The following is an 18,132-nucleotide window of genomic DNA, read 5'->3' as shown; positions in this document are numbered from 1 at the left end:
AGATTAGACTCAATGCCCAAACCTCGACCATCTAGGTGATAAGCCTGGACACAATCCTGAGAGTTATGGAAGGCTGTTGAAATTTTTGAACAGGAATTATATGATGATATGATGTTTTAAGAAGATCCATCTGGCAGCAGTGTCCATGGTGGATGCTAGCAACATGTTATGTGAGGTTTGCTGTTGCTCCCAGTGATCCCAAAATAGGCTTCCAGGCCACTGGGCTACCAATAAAGATGGAAGAGAATATACATTTGAGTTTAAAGAAGAAAATTCAGTGAGACTATTGGGGTAACACAGCATCAGTGAAAAAATAAAAATAGATACTTTGGGGCTTCCCAATCTTTTTCACATAATGGAACATACAGAAAGTGTCAATTTGGCCACTGGGGTAACTAGGGCTGCTTGGATAGGGCCATGACCCAATGTCATCGGCCCCCCCAGGGCTGGGGCCTCCCTTCTTCAAGCCCCACCTCCCCAACATCACACACAAAAGCCATTATTAAGATCTCCACATGGACATTTTTGTTTTAGAAATAAGTAGTCTTAGCAATATGAAGCTATTTGGACATTTTCATTTTAGAAATGAGTAGTCTTAGCAATATGGAGAAAAACAAGCTTTCACCAAAGTCGGGACCAGCAGTATGGAAGAGACTAGATGTGTAAAGGGAAGCCATGTTTGCTTCAGGGCCTAATTCTGAACAGATGTGAAACATGGCTGACACTCTTGGAAGAAAATTAGCATCAAGGTTAATGCCAAACAAGAGAGGCCAGGCCACCAAGCCACTGCCCATGCTAGAGCGACACAGGAGAACAGAGGTGGTGGCTATACAGCCTAACTTGGGCATGAAAGTAGGTAATACCCACCAGACATTCTGGGGGGAGGTATAGACCACAGCTGGGGAGGCACTAGGTAGAAACTGAGGTGTAGACAAATGCAGAAACAAAGAAGTGGCTTTGAGGTTTGTATTAATGTGGAAGTCTAAGCCCGTTTGCTTGGAAGTGTATGCAGTCCTGCCCATTTATTGCTCCTTGTTGGTTTTCAAGGTTCGTAAATTAAGTCATTCTGTAGTTTTGGAGCCTCACCTGTGCTACTAATTTGCTTTGCTGCATGGAGCAAATTATAGACTGAGAAAATGCAGGAATTTGCCATCTATAATTCCTGGTGCTAATTGAAGATGTTTGGTTATAGAAAATTAAAAGGTGTTTCCTTTTTCTTCAGTAAACTCAATGATAGAGTGAGAGCAAGAATCTTACCAACAAGGCGTGCAGATTCTATTATAAAAACAGGCATGAACGGCTCTTTTAAAAAGGAATGGAACCCACACATTTCTCCCAGTGCCTGGCAGCAGGGCCACCACGTGCCTGATGCCAGGGGCACCCACCTTTACACTGCAGTGTGTGACATGGGGGCACACACCACATGTGACAGCTCAGAGAGAGACCTCTCTGATTCCCCCTGGGGCACCACCCAGTCCAGCAGGTGCGTATCTGCATTGACCTGTGACATTCATCACCCCCATGACCACACTCCCTTCCCCAGGCAAGCTGTGCTCTAGTCTTTCATGCTGACTCACCATTTTATTCCAATTCAGATCCACCCAGTTGTCCACATGGCTTCCCCCAGACCTGTGGCACAGGCCAAAACACATCCTTCTGGATTATTTGCTCGTCGCTCTGTTGACCTTTCCAGAACTACACTCTGCTCTCATCGTCCCACTCCTCACTACAGTTAAGGAGAAAACACCACCAGGCGCTCCAGGCAGGCAGCTCTGGCCTCCTCCCAGCACTGGGACAGGCGTCAGTTTTTGCACTTGTCACTGGCCACCGTAAACATTTGATTACACTGTGACTCCTTCACTCCATGTGAGCTTGATGAAGGGCAGGGCTTCTTTGAGCCCTGGGGCTTAGCAGCGTGTCTGGGGCACATAGTAGGCCCTCTTTTCACGTTTGGTACATGGGTGAGTAAATGAATATCCTGCTTAGATCCAGACACAGTATTCTCATCCTGAGCACACAGTCTAAGGAGGATCCGTGTCTCTACTATGGACAAAGCCAGCATCTTTGGCCTCTTTTTAACAGCTGACTGGGTGATGCCAGGAGAGGCCACCCTGTCTCTGCCAGTGGTTTCTGAGTCTTTCCTTTACCCCTGTGCAGGTAGGGAAGTGGAAAGACAAGTCCCTGCAGATGAAGTACTACGTGTGGCCCCGAATGTGTCCTGAGACGGAAGAGCAGGAGGATGACCACCTGAGCATCGTAACATTGGAGGAAGCCCCATTTGTCATTGTGGAGAGCGTGGACCCTCTGAGTGGAACCTGCATGAGGAACACGGTCCCCTGCCAAAAGCGCATCATCTCCGAGTATGTCACCTTCCCCAGGGCTCTGGGGAGGGAGTGGGGCCCGGGACAGTCAGATTGGCCCCAGCCGTTGGCACCAGGCTGGGATCCAAGGCACAGAATTGATTGGGTGCCATGTCTGAATCCTGTTACTGTTGAGTGATGGGGTTTCTGGCAGCCCTGTGGTCTGGCATCTGGTTCTATCCAGATCATGACCCGGGAGAACTGTCGCTAAACCTGTTATCATTTCTGAGGCTTTGCCTGGGTCTCCATGAGATTCAAGTTCATGGAGATTTAAATTTACATTGGCTTTGAAAGATGTTTTTTCCGGTCAGCATGTCTTGACATTGTGAGATTTAGAAACATTTTGGGAAATAGATAAAACTAATCTTATATTGTTAGAAGTCAGGATAATGGTTTGTTTTTGGCGAGGGTGGAAAGGGTCTAGAAGGGAGATCAAGAGGCCTCTAAGGTGCTGGGATATCTGTACTTTCCTGATGCATTTTGTACTTCAAAGGAGCATTGAAAATTATAAGAAAACATGGTTCAGTGTGATGAGATAATGAGATTATTTTAGTTCTGTGTTCTGATTTATGTCCTCACTCAGGCCTGATATAAATTGTGCTGAGCTGTGAAGGGGTGCCTGCTTTGTGGTTGGAGTTTTAATGGCAAAGGGTAATATTTTGCCTCTTGTATAAAAGCCTGGTTTTTGTTTTTTTTGTTTGTTTGTTTCTTTGCCCGGTTAGAAATAAAACAGATGAGGAGCCAGGTTACATCAAAAAGTGCTGCAAGGGGTTCTGTATTGATATCCTTAAGAAAATTTCTAAATCTGTGAAGTTCACCTATGATCTTTACCTGGTTACCAATGGCAAGCATGGGAAGAAAATCAATGGAACCTGGAATGGTATGATTGGAGAGGTGAGTGTCAGGAGTTAAGGGCCGTTTCCATGTTTCATTTATTTCATTTAATATAAAAAATGCTTATTTCACAATCAGCATTTTTCATTGGAGTATAACTGCTTTTACAATACTGTGTTCATTTTGCTGTATAACATCATGAATCAGTTATGTGTAAACCTATATCCCCTCTCTCTTCTGCCTCCCTCTCACCCTCCATCCCACCCCTCTAGGTGATCACAGAGCTCTAAGCTGAGCTCCCTACACTATGCAGCAGCTTCCTGCTGTTGCTTAGCCACTCAGTTGGGTACAACTCTTTTGCTACCCTATGGACTGTAGCCTGCCAGGCTTCTCTGTCCATGGAATTTCCCAGGCAAGAATACTGGAGTGGGTTGCCATTTCCTTCTCCAGGGTATCTTCCCGACCCAGGGATCTAACTCCTGCCTCTTGCATTAGCAGACAAATTCTTTAGCACTGAGCCACCAGGGAACCTCCCCCCAACCCCCCGACCCAGCTATCTAGAAAACACAAAATAGTATAGCTGACTCTTGAACAACATAGGTTTAAACTGTATGGCTCTATTTATGCATGGATTTTTCTCAATAAATACCTCATCGGCCCTCCTTACCTGTGGGTTTTGCATCTTGGGATTCCACCAACCACAGATCCTGTCCTTTGTTTACTAGCGGCAGTTGGTGGAATCTGAAGATAAGGAGGGCTGACTGTGGGACTTAAAGATCCTCAGGTGTTGGTATCCACAGCAGGTATTGGTACCTGGGGACACTGAGGGATGACTAAATGAAATGCGCTGTTCCCACTATACAAATGGAAGCACTCTAGGGCCCAGAATATTTTCCCCATGTTGACCCATCACCTCCCTGGGCACTTTTAACTGGAGCCTTGCACCTTTTTCCTCAGGTGGTCATGAAGAGGGCCTACATGGCAGTGGGGTCGCTGACCATCAACGAGGAGCGATCCGAGGTGGTTGATTTCTCCGTGCCCTTCATAGAGACTGGCATCAGCGTCATGGTGTCACGCAGCAATGGGACTGTCTCACCTTCTGCCTTCTTAGGTGAGTGATGGGCTTGCAGGTGAGAAGAATATGGATGCAGGGGCAAGTAGAGGAAAGGAAGAACAGGTACAGGCCAGGCTCTCTTAGTCAGGAGCTGGTTTGCCAGGAGCTTCCCTCAGCCAGGGATTTCCTTGTGGGGACCTCAGAACTGATCTTTCTTCAACATAGAAATTGAAGAACACCCTCAAAAATAGGAAGGCATCATTCCCTATTCAAAAAAAAAAAAAAATGCAGGACCAGTAGCAAGGGATCCTACTTGAGTCCCACTCCTGCCACTTCCTGTCATTTAAGCTAGAACAAGCTTGCTCCATGCTGGGGCCCAGTTTCTTCATCCATTATTGCTGTTGTTCAGTTGCTAAGTTGCGTTCTACTCTTCCTGACCCCATGGGCTGCAGCAGGCCAGGCCAGTCTCACCTGTCCTTCACTATCTCCCGGAGTTTGCCTAAATTCATGTCCATTGAGTCAGTGATGCTATCTAATCATCTTATCCCCTGCCACCTCCTTCTCCTTTTGCCTTCAATCTTTCCCAGCATCAGGGTCTTTTCCAGTGAGTCAGCTCTTAGCATCAGGTGGCCAAAACATTGGAGCTTCAGCTTTAGCATCAGTCCTTTCAGTGAATATTTGGGGATGATTTCCTTTAGGATTGACTGGTTTGATCTCCTTGCTGTCCAAGGGATTCTCAAGAGTCTTCTCAGGCAATGCAATTCGAAAGCATCAGTTCTTTGGCACTCAGCCTTCATCCGTAGAAGAAGGCATTTTTGATTAGCTGATCTCTGAAGCTGCTTCCTGCTTTAATAACTTCTAATTCTGGATATCATTCAAATACCTATTTATTTCAGATTATCTTCAAGAATGGAGCTCAGTGCTACCAAAAAAAAATTAATATGCCTTCATATTAATTTTCAGAGGCTTTGCCAAATCAAGCTATTCTGACCCTAACCTATCCCCCACCCTTGCCCATAGGAACCTGTACCTCACTCTCCAGCATCACTTATGTGTCAAAAGCCTTCCATATGATATAAGACCGAGTGAGGTGAGGCCAAGATTTCAATTAGATGAGGTCTTTTGTGAGCTCATACTCCATATTTTTTGGAAGGGACTGTGAGAGCAAGGGATTGGAAAATAAAATGTCACCTTGAAACCAGACCACTGGCTAGGAGATAGGAAGCTGGTTTGGTCCTGAACAAGCTGCAGGTCCTTGGGCCAGCCACCATCTCTCTAAAGGGCACTAATACTTTTTTGTGAGGATATTGGAATAAACAATGACTAACACTTCTTTCAGCTCCAATCTGGGGGGAATTATTGAAGGAACATACTCCAAGGCAGAGTTACAGATTCCAGAGAATTTTTTCTATAATTACTCAGATTTCTCAACTAACCTCTTACAGTAAAGCGACTCTCACCCTGCCAATTTTATGTGAAATGTTATTGGATAGCACACACCATGTATATTAATCCTCAGAGCAGTTTTACGTATTTTATTTGCTTTTTCTCCTTTACAAGGGTAATTGAAACATTAAAAGATACAAATAAGCCATATTGTAATTCTCACCTTGTCAGCCCAGCACTAACCTTAACTTCTGAACTAGAAGACCCAGAGATACTTCAGTGTAGCTCTAGGATGACATAGAAATGCCAGGCGGGGGGTGTGTGTGTGTGGAGGAGGAACAGCCAGTTAATTATAGGAGTAAAAGAAGTCAATACTTATTGAACACTTATTATGTGAAGGCCCAGGCATCGCTCTACAAACTTCGATTATATTATTTCATTGGCACTATTAACATACCCAGTTTATGGCTTAGGAAACTGAATCTCATTTATGTAATTTTCCAGCAGTCTTCCAGCTAGTAAGGAGCAGATCTAGGATTAAAGTTTAGATGTGGCTGCCCTTACAGCCTGTGTTCTAGTACATGTGGGGCCATTTCAGAGCTCGACTCCTAAATCAGGAGCCAGTCCAGTGGGCTGAGACTAAGATGTGATTTTAAGTGGAAAAGCACAGACTTTTGCCCTCAGAAGCCCTCAATGTTTATAACCTGGCCCTGCCACCTTCTGAGTATGAACTTACAAAGGGCTGGGACCATTGAGTCTTAGTTTACTGCTCTGTAAAATACATATAATAATCCATAATGAAAAGGGTCGTTATTAAAGGACCATAGAAACTATGTGATGAGGTACTTTCTAAGTTGTGTAGACCAGTACAGATATTTTTTGTGTTTTATGTACTGAAAGTTGTCCTGGGCCTAATGAGGGGAAAAAAAGCCTTGAGACATGCTTTTACTCAGTTATTCCCTAATCGTGGGCAAGTGAGATTGGAGTAGGATTGCAGTCGGTCAGAACCAAGAAGGAGAGGGTTTCTACTCCACTTTTTTATTGTTCAGTCACTCAGTTGTGTCCGACTCTGCGACCCCACGGACTGCAGCATGCCAGGCTCTTCTGTCCTTCACTATCTCTCAGAGTTTGCTCACATTCATGTCCATTGAGTCGGTGATGCCATCCAACCATCTCATCCTCTGTTGTCCCCTTCTCCTCCTACCTTCAATCTTTCCCAGCATCAGGATCTTTTCTAATGAGTCAGCTCTTAGCATAAAATGGCCAAAATATTGGAGCTTCAGCTTCAGCATCAGTCCTTCCAATGAATCAGTTCAGTTCAGTTGAGTCGATCAGTCATGTCCGACTCTTTGCGACCCCATGAATCACAGCACAGCAGGCTCCCTGTCCATCACCAACTCCCGGAGTTCACTAAGATTCACGTCCATCGAGTCGGTGATGCCATCCAGCCATCTCATCCTCTGTTGTCCCCTTCTCCTCCTGCCCCCAATCCCTCCCAGCATCAGAGTCTTTTCCAATGAGTCAACTCTTCGCATGAGGTGGCCAAAGTACTGGAGTTTCAGCTTTAGCATCATTCCTTCCAAAGAAATCCCAGGGCTGATCTCCTTCAGAATGGACTGGTTGGATCTCCTTGCAGTCCAAGGGACTCTCAAGAGTCTTCTCCAACACCACAGTTCAAAAGCATCAATTCTTCGGTGCTCAGCCTTCTTCACAGTCCAACTCTCACATCCATACATGACCACTGGAAAAGCCATAGCCTTAACTAGACAGACCTTTGTTGGCAAAGTAATGTCTCTACTTTTGAATATGCTATCTAGGTTGGTCATAACTTTCCTTCCAAGGAGTAAGCGTCTTTTAATTTCATGGCTGCAGTCACCATCTGCAGTGATTTTGGAGCCCAAAAAAAAAAAAAGTCTGACACTATTTCCACAGTTTCCCCATCTATTTCCCATGAAGTGATGGGACCAGATGCCATGATCTTCGTTTTCTGAATGTTGAGCCTTAAGCCAACTTTTTCACTCTCCTCTTTCACTTTCATCAAGAGGCTTTTTATTCCAATGAATAGTCAGGGTTTATTTCCTTTAGGCTTGACTGGTTTGACTCTACTGTCTAGAGGCTTTGAAATGTACCTTCCACCCTCACATCCCTGGCTACCACTGAAAGGTTTTGCATTTCACAGTTGGAGTGTGCCTTATCAAGGTTCTTTTTAAATTAATTAAGTGACCAGGCTGTTATAATTCCCTTCGGAGTTCAAAAGTAAGGTAGATTTCAAAGTTAAGGAAATATTTTTGAATCTCCAGTCCGTTTTCCCCCTTTTCAGTTTCATCTTTATTAATGATTTGGAAGATGGAGAAAACAGCATGTTAATTCACTTAGCTCGGAGTTTACAATGTGATGTGACAGCTATAAAAGGCCAGAACTATTTTGAGGCACAATTGAGGAAGCATTGTATTGTGGGACTGAAGAGTGATTGTCCCTTTTCACAGGCCTCCAGAGATAGAGCTACTGGAATTCAGTGTTCAATTACTGGACACCTCTGAGCCAGAGAGATTTAGATCAGCTGGAAAAGAGTCTCCAAAAATGATTAAAGAAATTAAAGAAAGCAGTGTAGAACATTCCTGCTATCTTGCCTGGTCTTGTCCCATCAACCCTGTCACCTGGAAATAAGAACTAGATTGTGCTTGTATTGTTAATTATCATGTTCCTCTGTTACTTGCTATATTCTCAGTGTTGTAGATACTGATATTTAATTTAGATGGATTTTTTTTTTAACATTGACATAGTCTTATACACTAATGATATCTAATAAAATATACCATATCCAAGCAGGTTGAAAAAGTCAGTCTTTGCAGGAAAGTTAAAGAGAAGTGAGGCAAGGAGGCAAGGGAGTCATTCATTGTACTTAAGTATTACTGAACCAATTCAAGCTCCCAAGAGTGATTGAGTTTGTTGAGAATGAACTTGGCCGCAAGGCTTGAAAATGTTACTGTAAGCTTTCCTAGGTCCCACTGTGGGGTGTGGCATATAGATGAGGGTGTAAACCAAGAGTGGGTCCCACAGGACTCACTTACTCCATGTCTAGTGTAGGGTTGGCCAAAAAGTTCATTTGAGTTTTTCTGTAAGATGTTATGGAAAAATCAGAATGAACCTTTTGGCCACATGAGTGCATGCTCAGTCACTTCAGTCATGTCCGACTCTTTGCGACCCTACGGACTATAGCCCACCAGGCTCCTCTGTGCATGGGATTCTCCAGGCAAGAATACTGGAGTGGGTTTCCATGCCTTCCTCCAGGGGATCTTACCCACCCAGCGATCAAACCCGCGACTCCTGCAGCTCCTTCGCTGTAAACGAATTCTTTACCACTAAGCCACTGGGGAAGCCCAACTTTTTGGCCACCTCAATACTTATTTTAGTTCCACTTTTTACCAAAAACCCAGATATCGGTCTAATCGTGGCAGAAACTATCTCTACAGTCTCAAAAAGGACAGGCAAGAGGCTGTCCTTCTCACATATTTGAAAGAAAATCAATTTCCATGTGCCTATCAGCGGAATGGAAATAGTCAGACACAGCCTCTTACTCCTCCCTAACCCAGGCCCTGGCTCTCTGAAAGGAGCACACACCTGTGGTTTGTGTTTCCCAAAGAGATGCATCGCACGGAGTGAAGGAACACATGACTAAATCAGGACTGTTTTAACCCCGAGTACTGATGTTCTCTTCCCCAGAGCCATTCAGCGCTGACGTGTGGGTCATGATGTTTGTGATGCTCCTCATTGTCTCGGCCGTGGCCGTCTTTGTCTTCGAGTACTTTAGCCCCGTGGGTTACAACAGGTGCCTCGCTGACGGCAGAGGTAAGGCGGCTGTAACCGCTGCATGTCTGCCTTTTCCTGGTTCTCAGTCTGTGCCCCTGCTGTCTGCCTGCTCCCTGACCCTCAGTCTTCTAGGTCGTCCTCTTGGTGACTTGTTAGAAAGACCCCAATTAAGATGCTAGTTTGAATCTGCATGTCCCCTCCCCGGCTCAAGCCTGACCCCAAGCCCGGTTCCATCCCTGGGCAAGAGAGAGCAGAGCTGGCAGGAGATACGTGTAACGTAACCGTGTTAGAGGAAACTGTTGTGATAACCTAAGACTGTGATAAGCAGTCTGTCTGATCAGATGGGCTAACAAGGCAGATGAGATGCATGTATCGAGGATAAGAAAAAAAAGTAGACTGAATCATGGAAAAGCAAGGGCTGGAACTAGTTTCAGAATTTTCTGAATTCAGAGAATAAAACATCTAGAATAATAAAAAAAAAGAAAGAAAGAAAGAAAGAAAAGAAAAAATAGGTCACCCCAGGGTACATGCCAGGGTAGTTGTGACTGAAAGAATTCTCCACAGCCAAAGGATCACCTCTGGTCTCTACAGCGTGTGTCCGCAGCTCACATCACTCTGTCAAGAGGTATAGATTTGGGTATTAAATAAAATGGCCAGGAGATAACAGTTCTCACCCACAGCTACTCTTGGGGGTGGTGCATCCATCTTCCTGGCTATGAAGGTCCACCCATGTGTTTGAGGCATTTGTGAGACTTCACACAAATTTTACTGGGATTTCCAAAGGGGGCCATGGGATTCTTCTAAATATCTCTTCTAAAACTTCCTGAGAACCCCAGGATTAGGAAATATCATGCCTTCTCTGAGTCTTTTCCCATCCACAGTGTGAACTTTATCCTGGAATTATGCCTCAAAGAGGAGAGATTCTCAATACATTAAGAATTAACTATAGGGCACTTAAAAGACAAAGATGTAAAGACCTCACGTTCCAATATTCTGAATAGTCAATATTCAAGTCCAGAGCGGGACTTGAACCACTACATGTTTCAAAATAGCAGTTCTCTACCTTGGTTGCGTGTTAGAATAACCACTCCACCCCACACCAGTTTATTAAGAATCTCTGGGGGTGGGGTGCCAGGCAGCGATATTTTGTCAAAGCTCCCCTTGTGCTTCTGCTGAATTCACAGTCCAGGCTATGAGCCACTCCTGCACTGAGGGATTTCCAGGTGCACACCTACCTTCTCACCTGGGGTGTGCATTCTGGGCTGGAAATTTGAACGTCTCCACCATACAGAATATTCAAGTGCTTCCCGCTTGTGCCAGAAGGTCACCCAAAAGCCGTGACTACTCTCCATCCCAATTAGTAAAAGTGAGACGTTGGAGAAGCACAAGAGTACCTACGTATATTGGCGATGTTAAGAACTAAAGCCAGCATGTACCCTCCCCGACCCGCAAAGACAATCAAAGCGGCAAATATTCAGACACCAAATTCAGAGCAAGAACCTTACAATGACTCACTTTACCAAAGGATGCTTGTCTTCGCCAAGGAATTCAACATGGGGCCACTTTAAATACCAAGTCCCCTTGGGGCATCTTACAGTGTACGAAACTTTGATTTAGACACAACTCTTTCAATGTGCATCTGCTCCATGAAATAAGGTCCACACACAGAGATGTGTGTGCACAGTTAGATCTTAGGCCTGACATGTGTAGTCACTGATGATTTAGGTGGCAGAGCAGATGCTCAAAGGATCACAGAAAGCGTCGTAAGACCTGTGCTAATGTGCTGTAAAACTGTGTGCACAGATGTTCGTTTCTGAAGCAGAGGGAGCAGGCAAGGTTTCACCATCGCCAAGCAGAGAAAGCAGAGAGGTCACAATAAATTTATGGGCAGAAGCCCTGCATGATCTACATAAAGTTTGGGTGGAGGACAAGGACAGCCTACCTTTCCGCCTTTAGATTCATGTGGACAAGCCAGGGATCTGCGGCTCACTCTCTGGGCCTCCTGGTGTTCTCTTACACAAAAGCCAGGCGCTGCTGGAGGCAACCAGGTGGGAGGTGTTGGCATGGGAGTGAGGTCAAGATTGTCTTTGAAACACTGAGTACTGAGTGCTAGAAGCCAAAGAAAAATCAGGATCAACTGCATTCAAAACAGCGTCAGTGAATAAAATTGGAGGAGGTCTGTGACCAGTGGGCAGAAAAGACCCTGCATGGTTCTTGCTCATCTTCTTTAAAGTTTAATTGCTTTCTTGATAGATACAAATATAAATTTTAAGAACAACAGTAATGAGGATGCAAAGGTGACCACAGTAGGATGGTTGCCTTTGTTACTCAGTTTTGATGGGATCTTAATGGTCTTCCATCCACCGAGGCAGAAAGCTGGCTCCTCCGTTGTCCTTGTTGAGTTATGGTCATTGGCTGGAGTAAGATCCCCCATACATCTCAGGCCTCTGGTTTTTCTCTTCTGCCTTCTGGAGGGCCCCAGAAGAAGTGAGACATGAACTCTCAACTGAAAAGGCCACCTATGAAAGGGCTGGGGCTTCACTGGCTGGGGTCCAGTCTGAGCAGGAATTTATCAGCCTATGTACTTATAGGGTTAAATGGAACCAGTGAGTCTGTCTTGACCTTCTGTCCTTGTCTTTTTGTCCCACCAGAGCCAGGTGGCCCATCTTTCACCATCGGCAAAGCTATTTGGTTACTGTGGGGTCTGGTGTTTAACAACTCCGTCCCCGTGCAGAACCCCAAGGGTACCACGTCCAAGATCATGGTGTCCGTGTGGGCCTTCTTTGCCGTCATCTTCCTGGCCAGCTACACTGCCAACTTAGCTGCCTTCATGATCCAAGAGGAGTATGTGGACCAGGTTTCCGGCCTGAGTGACAAAAAGGTAGGAGCACCACTTGAAACCGCCATCTTTTCCCTTGGTCCTGTTCTGAGCTGTACTCAGAGCTCCCACGGACCTGTTAATTTTCTAAATCTCTAAAATCGACCGTTCTTTCTTATGACTCCTTAAATTGGGATGCGGAAGCAGAAATCAGTGTCCCCACTGAAATAATATCACTTCACATTCACCTTCTCATTTGTGAAAGGTCGGCGCCAGCAGGCTCTGGGCTGCAAATGAGGGGCTTGGTGTGTTTGCGGCTTTCTGAGCGCAGGGCTCCTGTTGTTGGGTACGCTCAGCACAGAGCTGTGACTTTGGGGTGTCATTAGAGGGCTGCCCCGCGCACCCACACTGAGCGCACCAGCTCCTTAGGCCTTCATTTTCTACCCAGGGCTGTTCGCCTGCGCGTTCCCCCTTTGTTCTCCTGCACTCTCGCGCAGTCCCAGGGCTGGGAAGGAGGATTGTTCTCATTGTGTCCTGAAGAAAAGTAGCTGCCCTTTAACTAGATGATTGTCCAGGGTGTCGGGGGGGGGGGTGCACCCATGAACGGGCTGTCCCCGAACCCAGCGCAGGCCTCATTGCTGGCCTGTGCCATGGTTGGGGTAGGGGGGCATGTCTGCCGGTTGCCATGGTCTCTGGATGAGGATATACAAAACCCATGCTCAGCACCTGTGACCCTCTAGGTCTGCTGGAACCACCAGTTTCCGTGGAGCTCTGTCACCTGCACTTCTGGTAACTGGGGTGGTCCAACCCTGGCACTAGGGGCTGCCTTCCCGGAGTGCCCAGCAAAGCTTCTGGACACCCCAGAATCCTCTGGAGACTCTCACTTACCACAAACCTCCTCCTCTCTGCTTTCTTAAGATTTAGAAACCGTGATTGCCCATCTCTACCCCCAGGAGAAACTGTGTGATACAGACAGACCTGTGTCAGACCAGATGGGTCATGTAGTTAATGGTTTATCACATGCACAGCTTTCCTCAAGATAAACCTAATTAACCACTGAGCAAATGGTTTTGGAAGAGGGAAAAGGAGAAGATGGTCTCTCTGGGGGCTCTAGTTACGGTTTCTCCATCTATTCATCACTACTCATCAGAATATTCAGAAGCATGAAGAAGATAACATGCTTTTTAAGCAAATGAATATATATATATATATTTGTATACACACAAAAGGATCACTCACGATGTTTTCCTCTTTATGTCAGCTCTTTCTCTGGTGTGTCTTCCTTTTCACTTTATTTTTCTTCCTTACTTTTTAACCTATTCCCTCTCTAGTATTTCCTTCTTTACTTTTAAGCTTTATTTTTTTTACTTCTTTATTCTAACTCCTGAATTATTATGCATTTATTCAGATATTCATCCATCTATTACTTCATTCGTTTTAAGTCTTTCTCACCTTGCTCCTTTGTCAATATCCTTCCTTCACCATCATGATCCCCGCAGAAAATCTGAGCTAGACCTCTCCCCTCACTCCCTTATACAACTGCTTTTTGTGCCCATTTCTGTAACCTGGGCAGTCATGGGGCTGAGAAGAGCTGATCCCACAGGGCTCCATACCTGGACCTGGCCTAGCTGCAGTGGGCCGTATGTGTGTATGTGTTAGTCACTCGGTCGTGTCCAACTCTTTGTGACTGTAGCCTGCCAGGCTCCTCCTTCCATGGGGATTCTCCAGGCAAAAATACTGGAGTGGGTTGCCATTTCCTCCTCCAAGGGATCTTCCCAACCCAGCAATTGAACCCTGGTCTCCTGCATTGCAGGCAGATTCTTTACCCTCTGAGCCACCAGGGAAGCCATGCCACTTCTCAAACACAAATGTGACAGAGGCATGGCAGGGCTCATCCCCACATGTGGGTCTGGCAGAGGTACGGGGGACCGTGTCCTCACATCAGGGAATGGCAGAGGTGCGGCCGGTCCTGTCCCCATGCAGAGGGTGGTGGAGCCATGTCCCTTTGCAGTACACAGCGTGCTTGAGGTCAGGGCACTCTGGGCCGTTCGGTGGGGGAGCCACCACTTTTATCACATTGTTTTCTTCCGATGCCTCCGAGAATTCATTAGGACACTGTATTTATGTTTTCCATCCTCTCAAGGGCCATCCGGCAACAACTGAATGATTTGCTACTTGAGCTAAGCATAATTGAGATGGAGGGAGATTGTTTTCCCTTCTGCGGCTTTGAAAGAACATACCGTTCTGGGCCACACCACTTGAACAGAGAGGTCCTGCCCCTGTCTGTCCTCCACGCCATGTTGGTTATGTTCTGAAAAGATGGATCCCTCCTTTGCTTGAAGAGCTCTGTGGCTCCATTGTTTACAGAGTAAAGGTGACTTTTTTCAGATGTGGCTTTCAGAGCTTTTACTAATGATCCCCATTATGCCATCAATTCCATCTCATCGTGTGTAGACTCCTATACCCTATGTTCCAGGCATCCTTGCCTCCTTCTCCTTCCCAACCACATGCCTTTGCCTGGGTTGCTCTCCTCACTTCTGCTCTCACCACACTCCTACTGAAATGGCAAGACAAATTCGAGATCACTTTAAGCTTTCTCATCTGGGAAGTTAGCCATTGTCTTCTCTGTCCTGGCAATCATTTGTACCTTTGTTATAACCCTTGTCTCCCACATTGTAATCTACAGACCTGTACCTGACCTGTACCTGTATCTCCCTCTATTTTTTAATATTTATTTTTGGCTGCACTGAGTATTAGTTGTGGCATATGGGCTCAGTAGTTTCAGGACAGAAGTTTAGTTGCCCCTGGGGCATGTGAAATCTTAGTTCCCGACCAGGGACCATACCCACATCCCTTGCATTGGAAGGCAGATTCTTCACCACTGGACACCAAGGAAATCCCTCTCCCCCTATTTGACCATGTGCTCCACAAGGTCAGTGACCTTAACTTGGTTATCATTTTTATAAAAAGTCTGTGGGAAGAGAAGGAGAGAAGTGACTATTGAATAGTCTCTTGCACAGAGCAATGGACTGAGCATGACAGGCAAAGAAAACAGCAAGAGAAAAGAGCCCTTTAACAGCTGCTCAGCTTGAACATGGTGATCTGATCCATTTCAGAACTCTGCAAATGACAAAATAGTAAATGGTAAGCATCCTACCAGAAAGTGTCAACATCAATTACATAATTATAGAAAACATTCAAGTAACTAATAACATACGACTGCATATCAGTGTCAGGAGCAGTATTATAAATCAGAGTTTGCCGAAAGTACACTTAAAACATCAAAATTCTTATTAGTTTTCCATCAAAACTAAAAGCTAAGTCTTGGGAATGACTTTGCATGAGAGGAAGTATATTCTGTGAATTTAGAAAAAAAGTAATACAGCCATCAAAGCCATAACATTTTGCTTTGCAAAGAAATGAGGTGATTTTGAGAATTTTTTTTTCAATGTAATTAAGTTTTCATCAGGGAAGGTAACATTTGAAGTGGAGAAGGGTTTCTAAGCTTGTTTTGACTCTCAAAGATGACATATCTTCTATGTAAATCAGACCAAATCGTAAATATTGTGGAGTGATGATGGGAAGGTATTTGCCATCATTAAATCTATATATTTTAAGAAATTAACTTCGATTTTATGTCAGGAAAATGTTCCTGGGTCTTATTTAAGTCAAGGTTCAAAGGCAGAATGTTCAGAGTTAAATTTCCATGGCATCCTATTTTGGGGTTCCTTTTTACTGGATGCCTTCCATCTTGCAATAGCACATTACATCAGTGAATTCGGAATGACTCCACTGCATCTATAACTAAAAATGCTTGCAAGTTCTAACATTTAGCAGCCCTACTGTACATTCCTTCAGCTCCCCCAGTGGGAGGAGGCTGTAAGGGGGCTGGTGACATCTTTCTTCTCTTAACAAAGAGCCACAATGCTCATTCTCATATTCTCAGCTCTCCAGATGGGTTTCTCATTTCGCAGTCTGCCAACCACCATTTGGAGGGGAAAGAGCTTGGCCCGATAAACAGGAGACATAGTCTCTGGGTGTTGGATACATTAAGTATGTTGCGTCTGTGTTACACAAATGATTTCCATGAGGTGTGATTATTCCCATTTTACAGAGAAGAACACTGAGGCTCCAGGAAGTTTAGTGATTCCGAAAAGTCCTACATTATCAAGGTTTGAGTTCAGAGCCAAGGTTTGAGTTCCTATGTGTTGGCCTCTAAAAAGCACTTTGCCAAGATGTCTCCCTAGACAACATTATGCACAGCTAAGATTGGTATTAACATCCTGCACCCACTTCTTCATTTAATCTCCTGTCTTCTCATTTAATGACTTCCAGTTTGGGTTCCACTTAATCTATCCCTTCTCTGGTCACCATACACTACCACTGCTGTGACTGCTACAACTACTTCTACTGATAATAATAGTAACAGTTATCATTATTATTAATATAACTTCAACAATGATATCTCTGTGAACATTTTTCAGCTCTCAGGAACCAGGCATAATGCCAAATACATTACATAGATTATCTTATGTAATGGTGCTTTTAATATCTTCATTTGTAGATGAGAAAATTGAAGCTTGCAGAGGTTAAGTCATCTGCCCTTCTGATGTTCCTGGCTGGCTAATAGCCCCTAAACAGCGTGTCACCATGTCTAGATCCCAGTGCTCTTTCCAGCTAATCCTTTCTTTCTAACCTTCCCATCTACCTTTCTGATGCTTAACAAGTGCGATCCTTCCCCTCTACTAAAGAGTAGCTAGCTATCTGATTAACTCACCCCAAATAATTAGATAGTGTTTTAACATTTGCCTTTTAATCCATAAGTTTTTCAGAGGCATGACTTTGAATGGAGGGTGATATTTCCTGGGTTTGAGCAGGCTTACTGCCCACAAGATTGACTTTAGCCTGGGCCTTCTGTGACCAGGAGCTTTAAGCCATGGTTGGAAGGTGGGAGACGGATGGGAGCAGGGAAAGAAGTCAGGGGCTGAAGGAAGCCTGCTGGGGGTGCAGAGGCTGCCAAGGTCACTAGAGGCTGCTGTCAGGCCATGGGCTCCTGAGGGTACCTGGCTGCATCCCACCTCACTCATTCTCACATGAGTGACATATGCCTGCATTATATTTTGTTGGTTCTTTTCCTCAGGGAACTACAGGAACTTTATTTACTTAAAATGTCAAGAGGTGTTTCTCTAATTAATGAGGGCAGGCATCTTCGCTTGCAGCATTGAAAGTGCCATCAGGACAGCCTTCTTAAAACTGAGGACTCCATGGCTTTTCTAGACAATGACTCTTCTGAGTTCCCGAGAAGTTCCACAAGCATCTGGAAACTGCCTCATATCCTTCTGGCAGATAAGCACTGTATGACTTTTTAAATCAGAGTGCAAACGAATGTGTCAGTGTGCATCCCGGAAGAAACCCAGCCTGGTGAGGAGTGCATTTACACCACAGCTACACTGATGTGTGATGCTTGGGGGGCATTTGATCGTGAGTCAGGAAATGGGCCTTGCTTTCCCCTTTACAAATGGGACTTTCTCGCCCTATTAACTTTAGGCTGGGAGCCAGTGGGAGACAGCTGATCTCAAGCCTGATTTGTCACACGCTGGTCCTGGCCCAGGCATCTTGGTTAGGTCCTGGAATACTGAGCTAAAAATAGCTCACCAAGGCACACAGCAGGCATGAACTACTAGCTAGGGACCTAGAAATGAGGGCCTGGGCCTGGCCTTCAGGTAGCTGAGCAAAATAAGGGAATGATTTATTGTGTGGCATCCCCCAGAGATGTCAAATCTCTGGTCCTTTTGTTGGAACTGGTCTCGAGCAGTTCCAGGGGAACTGGGGACAGTCCAAGGGGACTTTCCTGATGGTTCAGTGATTAG

General features: G+C 45.2%; 1 protein-coding gene across 1 annotated transcript in view; it reads left to right on the top strand.

Annotated features, from left to right (window-relative positions):
• Positions 1-714: 714 nt before the first annotated feature.
• GRIN2B (glutamate ionotropic receptor NMDA type subunit 2B) overlaps positions 715-18,132 on the top strand; it is a 157,605-nt gene continuing 140,187 nt past the window's right edge. The window contains exons 1-6 of the mRNA XM_044941962.2: positions 715-852; positions 2,158-2,360; positions 3,083-3,254; positions 4,152-4,305; positions 9,358-9,483; positions 12,096-12,325. Coding sequence (XP_044797897.1) covers positions 715-852; positions 2,158-2,360; positions 3,083-3,254; positions 4,152-4,305; positions 9,358-9,483; positions 12,096-12,325 — 1,023 coding nt within the window. The remainder of the gene's footprint in view (positions 853-2,157; positions 2,361-3,082; positions 3,255-4,151; positions 4,306-9,357; positions 9,484-12,095; positions 12,326-18,132) is intronic.

Source organism: Bubalus bubalis, chromosome 4, assembly GCF_019923935.1.
Source record: "Bubalus bubalis isolate 160015118507 breed Murrah chromosome 4, NDDB_SH_1, whole genome shotgun sequence".
NCBI classification, from domain to species: domain Eukaryota; kingdom Metazoa; phylum Chordata; class Mammalia; order Artiodactyla; family Bovidae; genus Bubalus; species Bubalus bubalis.
Note: the sequence above shows the minus strand (reverse complement) of the source record. Positions and strands in the feature narration are given on the sequence as shown.